Genomic DNA, 13,144 nt, shown 5'->3' on the forward strand with positions numbered 1-13,144 from the left:
CATTTTTTTCTCACAATATTTACTTGTCATTTGTTTTACTACATTACTATACATTTTGTTCCAAATTATATAATTTTGCGGTGAATTGCTAGAAATGTATACTAATTTACTATAAATTTGTAATAATTATTATAAATTTGTACTAAGTTACAATACTTTCTCTAAGCTATATGAACCAGTAAAATGACTTTCTGTCTTTTGTTTTCCTACACTTCCTTTTCCTGACATTGTTTCTTCCCTCAGTCTGTCTGCTGGCCTGAGTCTTCAGTCTGCTTAGACTTTTCAGCAGCCTGCCTCTGCGTCCCTCTCATCTCTCTCTGCTGGCTGATTTCTCTCTTCCATCATCACTGCTCCACTGCCTCCCCTCCCTTGCCTCCACCTCCACTCTCCCAGTGTCTCAGCTCCGTTGCCTCGCCTCTCTGCTTTTACTGCCTCGAGGGAGCCGGTCATGAACACCAAGCCCTCGCTGGACGGGAGCGCTGACGTCCTGAAGAACAGGGAGGCTCAGGAGATCCCCCCTCTGAGGAACTACCTCTGTCTCACCATGTTCACCTGTTTCTGCCCTGCATGGCCCATCAATATTGTGGCGCTGGTTTTCTCTGTGTTGGTGAGTCATACAATGCTGAAGGTTTGGGGTTTCTGGACACGCATGGTTACTATTTATAAATAGTTACAGGGTAAGATACTTCAAGTGGTGTTTTTTATAAGGTTTAGTTATTTGCAGGCAGTGCATGAAGATCATTCAACACGTGTCATAGCATATGGATACGTAGATTGGAGAAGAGAGTGAGAGAGTGGAAAAAAACACCAAGGACAGTGTGGGATGATGGTTAATACATGTCAGAGCTCTAGATATATAATACATTAACACTTAATTGTCATTTATGTGGTTTGTCTACTTACTGATCAAGCAGCAAACATGTATTGCTACAAATTACTTATATTTGCACTTAATCTAAAAAGATACAGAAATAGCCTCTCCAATTCTCTGAGTTGCACGTCCACCTAATTAACAAACACTTCTACTAATGTGTGCTCAGATCAAATACGCTTCCAGTTTATGGACTATGCAAGTGCCAAACCATGTTCATAACTGCTTACTGTAATGTTCTACGCAAAGAATTTACCCCATCTGTGTTTCAATGAGAGGAAACCTTTCCTGCAGCTTTCTGGTATCTGGTACATAAATGTTCCTCATTTGCCGATTAGATCGGAGCAACACATTTAGGTTCGTCTCAAGTCTTTGAGCTGTCTGAGGGGAGACAGAGTTGTGTTGAGTCGATGTGCCAACAGCAGCTGTTGCATCTTTGTAGCTGTGAGTAACAAGATGAGGCTTGTGGGCACAGCAATCCACTGTTTCTCAGTGCTGAGGACATTGGCTTCAATACAAATATGAATTAGAGATAACAAGAAAGGCAGGTGCAGGGCGGGGAATCATTTCTCTCTAAATGTTCAGCACAGATTCCCAAGAAAGACACATGCCTAGGTCATGTGTAACTTGCTACTATGGGGTTTATTGCCTTATCGACACAGAGGGTGGGACTAGTTCCTTCTTCACAGTACATGCCTATCCAAAGAACCTTACATGTACACCTTGAGCATGTACATCATTGGCACTGCTGCCTTAGTGGGATTCAAATGTCTTAAAATTGAATTTGACCTTTCACTCACCCGATAGGCCCAAAAGAGCTACGATGAAGAGGACTATGACGGCTCCAAGCGGCTGGGTCGGAAAGCTCTCCACCTAGGGATTGTTTCTTTTATCATTGGCCTTGTGAGCATCACTGCGTACACCGTTGTGCACTTTACTACGGTATGAACGCGCCAGATCAATGATGCAAAACATCAACAATAGGATAGAAAGATTTCAAGTATCTTTTTTTCTCCACAGCATGTGGTTTGACCTCTTGAGGAGGAAGAGGAGGTGGAAGTAGAGAAGAGGTGTCACGGAGATATCCGCTCCATGGGATGCAGAAGGAGCTCTGCTTTGCTTCAGCAGCTCTGGAGGTTTTGCAAGAGTTGGCAGTCTCACTTTACTGCTGAATACTTCTTGGTTTCAGCTGTTGTGTAAATGATATTGCAATAAAACTTTTGACAGTTATGCATATGTCTCTATGAAAGAGGCCCCTACCAGTACTTTCACTGATGAAACATGGGGCTTTTTTGTAACTAAAGGCCTATAATGGACTGTTTGACAACATCCTTTATATCTTAATGTTTACTGTAGCTATTGATAACTGAGAACTGATAAAATGTGATTTAACATTGGCAATTGCAAGCAGAGAAATATCTTTGAAATATTACTCTGTTTTATTGTACATGTTGTGGCCATAAAAATGTAAAATAAAAAGTTTTACTTTCACAAAAAATGGTCTGGTAAACAATCCAAGAACTGTAAAAGGAATATGATTGAAAAGGGAGTTTCATCTGAAAGTTAAATATTAGTGTTTTGAAAAAAATGACACATGCTCATATTTCTTTAGGTGAAATGAAAACTAGTTCAGAAATGCAGATTTCATAACTTAAGCTGACCAAAATGTGCAATGCAATAAATAGTATGATACAACAACAATAAGACAAAATATTGAGCAATAGTGGTGGGTGGGTTTCATGATACCCACTCTGCTTCACCAGCTGACCTCAGTTCACACCCATCTTTGATGCCTGTTGCAATTTGTTGAGTCTGAGGGATCGTGTACTCTGATATGTAATATTAACACTGTTACAAGGCTTAAAATAGAGCATTTAATCTTCAGGCTGCGCAGTGACCCAGTACACTAACTACAGAGAAAATTAAAGTTTCATCACCAACTTATGAGGGTTTGTACCTCCCCGTGACCCTGGAAGCATCTGCACTAAAAGTGTGTGATCCTCCTTTTCCTCTGTTTTTGACTTGTGCCTTGTGGCCACTGGCCAGCACCTGAAAAATGTTAGTGGTGCACCCAGCCTCTCTGTCTGGTGCCCACCATGTTCAGCAAAGGAAACTGTTTGGTACCAGAACACAAAGATTGATGATCAACCTTGTAGTTGTACTGTGGAACTGCAGCCATGTGTCTTGGACACTCATGTGAAAGGAGGAGCAGACGTGTCAACTGATCAGCACCTGCTAGTGAGCTGGATGAGACGACAGGAAAAGCTGCTGGATTTGTGTGGGAAAGCCCCGAAAATGTAATGAGGATGAAGTGGAAATGTCAAGCAGAGGCCCATACTGCCAACTCATCAACTGTCACCATATGAACTGTCCTTGCATTTTGGGGAAGGCTGGGAATCTGAGCGGACAATGTTCAAAGCCGGAAGGTCACCACGGCGACTCAAGAACTTGCTGGTGGACGCCAGCTGAAAGACGAGGTCTGGGGACCCCCTTCTGCAGAACCCATAGAGAACTCAAGCAGGGGAGGCAGGGCCTTGTTCTCTGAAGGGATGGAGAACCGCTGACCTTCACTGAGGACAGAGACATGAACACCTAAAGGAACTACTGACCCTCTGTGGAGGAGGCGGAGCTGGAGGACATAAGGTAAGACTTGTGCATCATGGTGGACCATCTGATGTACCAGTTCTTTACTCTTGCAAGGACACATGAGTCTGCACATTCAATCAACATGTGTTTTGTGACCTTGGAGAAGGCTTATGACCATATCCTGTTATCTGTGCCATGATGTGCTGCAGAGATATGGGTTATGAGGTTGTTGCTCCATGCAAACCAGTAGTTAGTGTAACTGTGGAAAACACTGCAGGTTACATATTTGACCTGAGAATGCCTCGTGGTCCCGCATGGAGATGAATTGGCTAGGACTGTGACTATGATCTGGACCCACAAAGGTCAGAAAATGGATGGACAGATGGACAGAATCTTTTAGAAGTTGAATATTTTTGGGATTTTAACTGAAGTTCCATGCAGCATTGCAAATGAATGAATATCAAGCACTGCCATACCTTTCATCAGGTTCCTGTATTCAAATGTTTCCTGTGTGTGCCTGGCAACAATGGCCAACAATACAGAGAATTTCTGGGAATGTAATGTATTATATTACAAATCTGCAAATACATTATCTAAAATATTGTAAGCAATATGGAAAATTAGGGGGACAAAGTGGAGGCAAATGTTTATGCTGCTGCTTTGCTATTAAGGCTGTTATATGACTAGAACTAGTAAAACTGGACACCAGCTCACTGGTAATCAGATAAGTTAAAGTTTTTCGTTTTGAGTTTTTAGAGCTGTAACGTTGTTGGTGGACAGAGTTCCTCTCTCAGTGAGTTTGTCCTCCAGCAGCATCATAACACACAGGGGAGGTTACTTTAAAGTGTTACCTAACTACCCAATTTGAAATAAACAATTCCTCACATCAGCTTGTCCAACAATAAAATACTTTCACTTACTTTTGGACATAAAAAATTGAATATAAAGTTTCCACTGTAGTCCTCTTTACAAATGTAGTAAATTTGAATAGTGATTATTATCAGTAATGTAAGGGAGTATACATCATTTCTTAGGCATGCTGACCATTAAATTTCTTAAACCACGACCTGCGAGTTTGTGCTGTGCAGCCAAACATTGTTCAAATCCAAAGAAATGTATTTAATATTCTAGATACCAAATATAGCAGGCTGAATTTGGGGATATTAGTAAAATTATGCACAAAACATCTAGAATATTTTCATTTGATGGAAAGGTGCAGCCATAAAAACACACATCTTGTATTTGAATACTTCACTTAGTGTAAACATCATACAGCTTCAATGAAGAGTTGGAACAAGCCGATACAGAATATACTGCATACTGCCAGACGGAGTGAAATAATAAAAAATTTCAACCTGAAATCTACTTAAGTTAAAATAAAAGGGGAAAATGGATGTTGAGAGGTTAAAGGTCATCCAAAGTCAGTCTTCAGTTTGGTATCAAACTTCAGTTTGATGCTACAGTAAAGTAGTAAAATAAAGCAGCCCCATTAACTGATATTAAATGTTAACAGGGCCTTTAGAGGAAAAAAATGAAATGACTGATTTCTGTTTATACCTGTGGTTTTCTGTCTGATGAATAATTACTGACTGAAACAGTGACTACAGGTACCGTAGTTCTGCTCTCCAACTCTGAGAGGTGGAAAAGGGTGACCTTTCCTAACAATGAAATACTGATGACTCTGTTTTTATTTTGAAGGTGTACAGTTACAGGCTTCAGATATGTGAATTACATGAAACAGGATAGCCGTGAGAACACCTCAGAGAAATCAGTGTGATACGGCACAAGGACACTCTTTTGCTGAGCTGAAGAAATCTTAACAGCCTGTTCTGACCGTAGCTCTCTGCTTTACAGGCCTCTCACTCTCACAAATCTATGAGCCAAAATACATTTTTAATACCCCCAAAACAGATTTTGACCACAAATTTTCTGACAGAATGTCATCTAGGCTGAATTGAGAATGACTTCCGAATGGGAGCCGAAACGTCTTGATTCTGAAAACAGTGTCCAGATGACTACGACTGAAACCTTTTCTACGATCTAGGCTGGTAGTTCCCAACTTGTTTGGCTTGTGATCAGTGGTGGCTGGTGGAGAATTTTCTAGGTAGGGCTGTGCCACATCCAATCAATTTCAGCAAACATCCCAGTATGATTTAATGCAAAAAAAGTGAATATATCAAAAAGGAATTCCTACTTTGTAGTTAAATATTTAACAATTATTTTACTCCAACATAAAATAAAGCAGTAAGTAGCGCTTTGACAAACACATTAGGACATCTTATTTTGGTCACCCACACAGCCGAATTCAGTATAATAAAACATGTAATAGAAAATGTTTATTTCTTGAGATGCCCCTAAGAACCTTGTTTTCTTGGGGAAACCAACAGGGAGGTACAGATGAGGATAAGTTAACATTTAGTGCAGTTTGTGATGTTAAGTTGCTATTCAGACTTGAATGGACATAAGCGTGGGAGTCAAGCGCTCTGAGGAGTAGAGATAGTACACGCCAGCAAATTTCTGCTTCAAAACTCACAAGTGAATTAAATTGAATTATACTCAAAAATAAATTGTGGGGTCCCTGGTAACCAATACAAAACAGTTAACAGAAGGACAGAAGAAACAGTCTTGAAAATATCAACTGACCTCTAACGAATATAGAATAATTTGAGATTTGTTTTAAAATGTCAACTATGCACAAAAACACACACTGGGGCTGAACATGAACAAATATACTGATACCTGCTTATTCTTGTCCATTTGAAGCGCTGTAGCGATGGTGTCGGCGGTTGGTAATGAACTTGAAAAAACGGCTGTTGGATGTTACTGCTGGCGTCGATGTAGCTTAGCACGAGCACCAGCTGGCAGTGGGGGGAAATGTCAGTCGTCTTGTCTGCTTGAATAGAGATTAAATCAGCGCTCTTTACTTCCTAGAATCTAACGCTAATCCTTTAGCACGGACAGCATGCAGTCCAACAGCTCGTTTTGTACCGTCTTTGACGTGCCTTTAAAATGGTAACGGACGTTAGCAGGTGCTCATCCAGCATACTGCATAGGGAGGCAACAAAATCCACCAATCCCCTAAAAATGCCAGGGTTGTCCGGGGAGTCTGTACTTTCTCAGACAGGTGCTTCATAACCCTCACTCCCATAACTGCCCATGCTGGATCTGTCCCAGTTGTTTAAAAAAGCAAGCACGGAAAGCAAAATAATCCATTAGCATCAGCTAGCCAGGCCCTTCTGGTGTACCAGCTACAAGAGAAGCCTCGCAGACACTGCTTCCCGGTCTCGCTAACCTGCTGTCTGATTGCGAGGTCAGGTTGATCTGGGCTCAGCTCTTTCACCTGTAGTTTCTCCACCTAAGTTAGTTAGTTAGTAAGTTCTCCTCTCAAACGGATCTTGGAGGAGAGATTTTACCGGGTTTGGGTTGGGTCTTTGAGGAGTAAGTTAATGATTGCGTTCGCCATTGTCATGTAGTTAAGATGGCCTGTGTAGACTGCAAAAAAGAAGGTCCTGACCGAGTAGCAGTGGCTGGTTTGGGGCATAAAATAATCGCCCTTTTCGGATTAGATTTGAGGAAACTGATTGGCAAAATTTTATGTCATAGTTCATATTTTTGGCTAAACTGATACTCAGACCTGTCTTCTGTGGGCGAAGACGTGCAGGAAAAGCATTTATGTTGCACACATGATTTCCTATCATATTTTCAGAATCAGAATCAGAATCAGAAATGCTTTATTAAACCCTGAGGGGAAACTCTTTTGTTCCAGCAGCTCACTATCACGTCAGTGCACACAGGAATAAAAGTACTAAGCAAAAATATAATACAGTATAATACAGGTCAGATAAATTAAGTACCAAGTGGGTATAAGTATAAAATTAAAATAAGTGTGAAGTACAAGTGGGTTTACCGGTTGATGATAATAGCATGGAATAAAGTAATAGTGCATGAACTGTCAAGTTAAGTGTAGCTATTAAGATTATAATGAGACGGAGGATATTGCACAGCAGTTATAGAGGTATGAATAAGTATCAATATCAATAAATAGGGAATTTTAAACTGAAAACAGAGTATATTGCACAGGAGTATTAACACAGAATATTGCACAATTATTATTAAATATTGCAGAGATGTTAATGATCAATGTCCAGTTTAATGACTTAGGGTCATACAGACTAACACTTAGAGGGAGGAGTTAAATAGTTTGATGGCCACAGGCAGGAATGACTTCCTGTGACGCTCTGTGGTGCTTTTTGGGGGGACGAGTCTTCCGCTGAAGGTACTCTTGTTTGACCAGCACGTCATGGAGTGGGTGGGAGACACTGTCCAAGATGGCATGTAGTTTGGCCAGCATCCTCCTCTCTGACACAACAGCCAGAGAGTCCAGCTCCACCCCCACAATGTCACTGGCCTTACGGATCAGTTTGTTGAGTCTGTTAGCAGCAGCATACAGGATAGCACTGGCCACCACAGACTCAGAAAACATCCTCAGCATTGTCCGGCAGATGTTGAAGGACCTCAGCCTTCTCAGGAAATAGAGGCGACTGTGGCCCATCCTGTAAAGAGCTTGTGTGCTCTTAGCCCAGTCCAGTTTATTGTCCATGTGTACTCCCAGGTACTTGAAATCCTCTACAATGTCCACACTGACCCCCTGGATGGAAACTGGTTTACACACACTAATTCAAACACACAAATATTGACAACTTTTTTGATTTATTATTATTGTTATTATTAATATGGGGCTCAAAGGCTCAAGGAGGGCGTCGTCATAGCGCCCTCTACTGGCCAGCCGCCACTGCTTGTGACCCATTGTCAACAGCTTCATATGTCAGTGGGTTAGGAACAAGTCAACCAAAAAGTATTTGAATAATTAGAGGCCTAAAGATGTCACATTATCCAGTGATGCACAAGGGAAAAAACAAACAAAGATTAGAAGAAAGTCTGAAAGACATAACAACATTTTTGTAAAACGATTGTTTTTTTTTCTGCTTTCCTTTCCTTTTAATTGTCTCACCCTTAGATTTACTGTGTGACCCTTTGGGGGGACACGACCCCCAGGTTGGGAACTACTGATCCAGGCTACTCCCTGCTGGTAGGCTATACTTCCAAGCATATTCTGAAGTGTGTGTTCATAGGTGTCTTTTGTTTTTCATGTTTCCGTTGACTGAAACTAGTCATGATTGGGTTTTATTTTAATCTCCTGTCTGCTATTTGTTGAAAATCTCACAACTAACCGACCGCTTTGCTCTTATTTTATCATTAAAACTCAGAAAACCGCTTTTGTCATTTACATCTAAACCATCTGCTAACGTTACCATTGAACAGCAAGGGACACTCGGGTTAAACTTTAACTCTCCCTGAGCTCGAGGACAGGAGGCGGAAGAGGTGTGTTTTCTTCACTACACACACACACACACACACACGCACACACTGAAGTTGGCACTAAATGGCGAAAACGCACACAGTACACAGCTGAGCACACGAGACTGAAAGAAGAAGTAGAGGTAGGAAAAGGGGAAAAACAAATAACTGCTCCCGTGTTGTGAATCTGTGGAACGGTGAACACTGCTCCGCCTCATGCTCGTTTTTTCAGTCCGAGAGGAAAACTTCTCCATTTCAAAGACGGAAACAATAACGATAAAGGCACCAGACGGTTTTACAGCCAGAAACCACAAACAGATGTACATTAGAGCAGAGACATCCGTTTGAGGAGACTGCAAACCGCATCTGAGAAAGATTTCGGTGGGTATTATGATTTAGATATGCATTCTCATACAGCTGGTCATAGTAGATAAAGTGAAACCTGTGAACAATCACCATTTTGTTCTAGATAGATCAGCGAAATATGCTGGTTAACTCATTTTGACAGAAGGGCCCCTCCAGGGACCATTGTTGAGGCTCCTGGCGGTCTCTGCCCTGCATGTCCCAAGACATAAAAGATCTTGATCGTGATGTGTGTCTTGCAGCGGGATGGGGAACAGCAGCAGTGACAGGTCCAGCGGGGGTCAGGGGGAGAGGTCATACAGAGATGGACAGCAGGGAGGGAAAGAGGCAAGTCCCAACATCCTGATGGACAGCACAGAGGACGCAGACCTTTTCCAGAGAGAAGATCAAAAGGTATGATAACAAGTTTATACCAGGACTGTATGTTATGGAACCAGAGAGCCTTTTAATAAGTGGACTACCCCCATTACACTGGACTAATAACATGAAACCCTTAAGGCCCATACTAGTGTTGTGCATGTTTTTTTTTATTCATTCATTAATTATGAATTGCGTATGATTAATGTCATCAATTTAAGTACGTTTTAGGATTTGCATGAGATAGGAAATCTTTCACGTTGAATATTTAATAGCTTTTTATTTGCCCCATAAACCTGAACCATTGTGCTCTAAATAACATTTGAGAGAGATGCATCCCAAAAAAGTGGCTGATGTGACAGGATGAAAGATGTCACAGTCTCTCAAAGCAGAAAATGCAAAATGTATTCAAAAAAACAAAGGCATCTTCACAGTTATAATGTAACAATAAGACGGCTAAATGTACACAGTGATGGATAACCCATTTCAAGCAAGTTTGTCTCTGCAAATTGATTGTCACACTATAAAACTGTTGGTATGCTTTGTAAAATGGTTAGCAGTAATATAATTGGTGTTAAAGGGCAAAAACATGCAAACACACTGGTATGGTCCATTCATTACCCCCCTGGGGAAATTAAATAGTTGCAACAGGGAATACTGATGAGATATAGCAAATAGAAATAAAATACTGAAATATTAGATAATAAAATAACCTATGTATTGGTGTAATGGTCTACGACGGTGATAATATATTAACTTGATACATTTTTAAAGATTACACCTATATTTGTTTTTGGCATTTCTGCTTTATTTGACACCGACAGTATAGATAGACAGGAAAGATGGAGGAGAGGGAGGAGATGAGATGCAGCAAAGGGCCACGGTAATAATACGTGGCACGCGCTCGACGCAGTGAGCCACCAGAGCACCCCTTAACTCCATTAATTTTTAGATGTGAGATGTGAGAATATTAAGAAAAATATGCAATATTACAGCATATATACAGGATGTGCAAAATATGTGTCATAGATGTAGACAAGGCCATACCTACTGTATGCACAGGCAAAGTCATACATTTTATATATAACTCATATGTACAATCATAAAAGCTATTCATCTAATCTATCACTTATATTGAATTGGCAGGTGTGGCTAACAACTAACAGTTTTGGATGTATCCGACTTATCTGAAACTTCAGACAGAAGAACCAAATATGAAAATGCCCAAGAAGCTTATGTATTGTGTCGGCTATCATTAGCTCTTATGAGGAGGACACACAAACATTTGCAAGAAAACATACTGTACATTTTTCAAAAGCTTACAAACACACACTCTCATCTTCAGCTCCCCCATCAGCCAGCCATTCAGTCAGGGAGCGTTGTGTTTGGGAACAGAGGCAGAGGCTGAAGGTGCTCTCATTAACATGGCAACGATACATTGATATCATGCTGTACAGGCTCCACAGGAAATACAGGAATTTCTGGCCTGGCAGCAGGACCTGGAGAGCGATAGCAAAAGCCAGACGCAGGACAGACCAACTGTGTTCAGGTGGCCGGGGGTCGCCAAGGAAGTCTTCGTGTCTGGCTCTTTTAACAACTGGGCCACCAAGATCCCCCTCAACAAAAGGTAGTTCGACCCATGCAGAATACTTCACAAGATTGTACATCCTTGATCTGTATGTGTTGTTGAAAATGTCACACATGTCTGTCTCTCAAACCCAGTCAGAAAAACTTTGTGGCTATTGTGGACCTGCCAGAGGGAGAGCACCAGTACAAGTTTTGCGTAGATGGTCAGTGGACCTTGGATCCTACAGGGGTGAGTGAAGTTTTAGAGATAACCCCCCTTTTTAGAATCACCAATGTACTCTTATTTTTTCATGTTCCTACGAATGCCTACTCTACATCCACAAGTGTCTATGTCAAATTTTTGTTTACGCTCTCTCCCAGGCCGTGATGACGTCTAAAACTGGAACAGTTAATAATGTCATACAGGTGAAGAACACTGACTTTGAAGTCTTTGATGCCCTCAGGATCGACTCACAGGATTCTGCAGACATCTCTGGTACTGGAATCTGTATTCATTCATTAATAATTACTTCCAGACTGGCCAAATATTATTTAAAAAGTGTCTTAATCTGCATATTAATATTAGAACGTAGGCCAAATGACTTGTGTGACACTGACACTGAATTAATCTGGTGCACTAAAGCCAATCCATATAGTAAAGTTAACTATAACATGTTTGAACAATGCATTGACCTTGAAGAAATCTTTACACCTTATTCTTTTAATTGTAAAGCTGTATTAAAATTGTCATGTGATCATTCTTTTCCAGACTTGTCCAGTTCCCCTCCCGGCCCCTACCAACAGGATGCGTATGTAAACAAACCAGAAGACAAGATCAAGCATCCTCCTATTTTACCTCCCCACCTGCTGCAAGTGCTTCTCAACAAGGACACAGGTGTCTCTGTAAGTAGATGCTGGAATACATGCTCGTCTTTATTGGTGTGAACCACTCTAGGAACCTGTCACGACAGCATACAATTTAGTTAAATTCATCCTCTCTCTGAACCCTCATCAGTGTGACCCGACGCTGCTTCCAGAGCCCAACCATGTGATGCTCAATCACCTGTACGCTCTCTCCATCAAGGTAACACATACTCCTATAAACATATATGTGCTTTTTTTATAGTGAAATCAGTCAGTAGTGACCTATACATGTCATTGGTTACCATAAATTGGTTTCATTATCCAGAATGTTAATTGCTGCTTGAACAGTTTAAACTTCAGCTATTAATTTGTATCTAGGCAAGGCAAGTTCATTTGTATAGCACATTTCAACAACAAGGCAATTCCAAGTGCTTTACGTAAAACATAAAAGCAACATAGGGCAATATAAAAAGACATTTAAACACACTTAAAAAGAGTTAAATAGAAAACAAGATATAACAAAAAGTTACAGTGCAGTGTAAGAAATGAATCATTATTTGATTTAATAAAAGGCAGCAGCAAACAGAAAAGTCTTCAGCCTTGATTTAAAAGAACTGAGAGTTGCAGCAGACCTGCAGTTTTCTGGGAGTTTGTTCCTGATATGTGGTGCGTAAAAACTGAATGCTGTTTAGTTTTGACTCTGGGAACAGAAAGCAGACCTGTCCCACATGACCTGAGAGGTCTGGATGGTTCAATGTCTGGATGGAAATGTACTTTGGCCCTAAACCATTCAGTGCATTATAAACCAACAGTAGTATTTTGAAATCAATTCTTTGACAGACAGGAAGCCATTGTAAAGACCTCAGAACTGGAGTGATGTGATCTACTTTTTTGGTCTTAGTGAGGACCTGTTCTGTTTGAACATTTGTATTTGCAAGGAGATAGCACCCTCAAAGAAAACACAGGAATGATCAGAGAGAGCAACATCACCACAACCTTAGAAATGTTCAGACCCTTGGAGATGATTAAGTCTAGAGTGTGCCCCTTGTTGTGTGTGGGCTCCGTCACATGCTGAGTCAGTTCATAGTCATCAAGAACACCTTCTTTAGTCCCTCTGTCCTGGAGGTTGTCAACATGGATGTTAAAATCACCAACACTGACTACACAGCTAAAGTCAAT

At 40.9% G+C, this 13,144-nt stretch overlaps 2 protein-coding genes across 3 annotated transcripts in view; both read left to right on the forward strand.

Annotated features, from left to right (window-relative positions):
- Positions 1 to 266: 266 nt before the first annotated feature.
- On the forward strand, positions 267 to 2,364 carry LOC122876243 (transmembrane protein 233). 2 transcript variants are annotated; one of them, XM_044196303.1, is made up of 3 exons: positions 267 to 607; positions 1,679 to 1,774; positions 1,892 to 2,364. In XM_044196303.1, the coding sequence occupies exons 1-3, from the start codon at positions 449 to 451 to the stop codon at positions 1,901 to 1,903; spliced, it is 267 nt and encodes an 88-aa protein (XP_044052238.1). In that variant the 5' UTR covers positions 267 to 448; the 3' UTR covers positions 1,904 to 2,364. The 2 variants fall into 2 exon arrangements, with proteins under 2 accessions (XP_044052238.1, XP_044052237.1); XM_044196302.1 differs by having other exon boundaries at positions 276 to 607; positions 1,679 to 1,813; positions 1,892 to 2,358.
- Positions 2,365 to 8,854: 6,490 nt separating this feature from the next.
- prkab1b (protein kinase, AMP-activated, beta 1 non-catalytic subunit, b) overlaps positions 8,855 to 13,144 on the forward strand; it is a 4,939-nt gene continuing 649 nt past the window's right edge. The window contains exons 1-7 of the mRNA XM_044195863.1: positions 8,855 to 9,196; positions 9,421 to 9,571; positions 10,993 to 11,162; positions 11,258 to 11,351; positions 11,483 to 11,597; positions 11,871 to 12,004; positions 12,117 to 12,185. Coding sequence (XP_044051798.1) covers positions 9,425 to 9,571; positions 10,993 to 11,162; positions 11,258 to 11,351; positions 11,483 to 11,597; positions 11,871 to 12,004; positions 12,117 to 12,185 — 729 coding nt within the window. The 5' untranslated portion in view covers positions 8,855 to 9,196; positions 9,421 to 9,424. The remainder of the gene's footprint in view (positions 9,197 to 9,420; positions 9,572 to 10,992; positions 11,163 to 11,257; positions 11,352 to 11,482; positions 11,598 to 11,870; positions 12,005 to 12,116; positions 12,186 to 13,144) is intronic.

The sequence above is a fragment of the Siniperca chuatsi genome, linkage group LG5 (assembly GCF_020085105.1).
Source record: "Siniperca chuatsi isolate FFG_IHB_CAS linkage group LG5, ASM2008510v1, whole genome shotgun sequence".
In the NCBI taxonomy this organism is placed as follows: Eukaryota; Metazoa; Chordata; class Actinopteri; order Centrarchiformes; family Sinipercidae; genus Siniperca; species Siniperca chuatsi.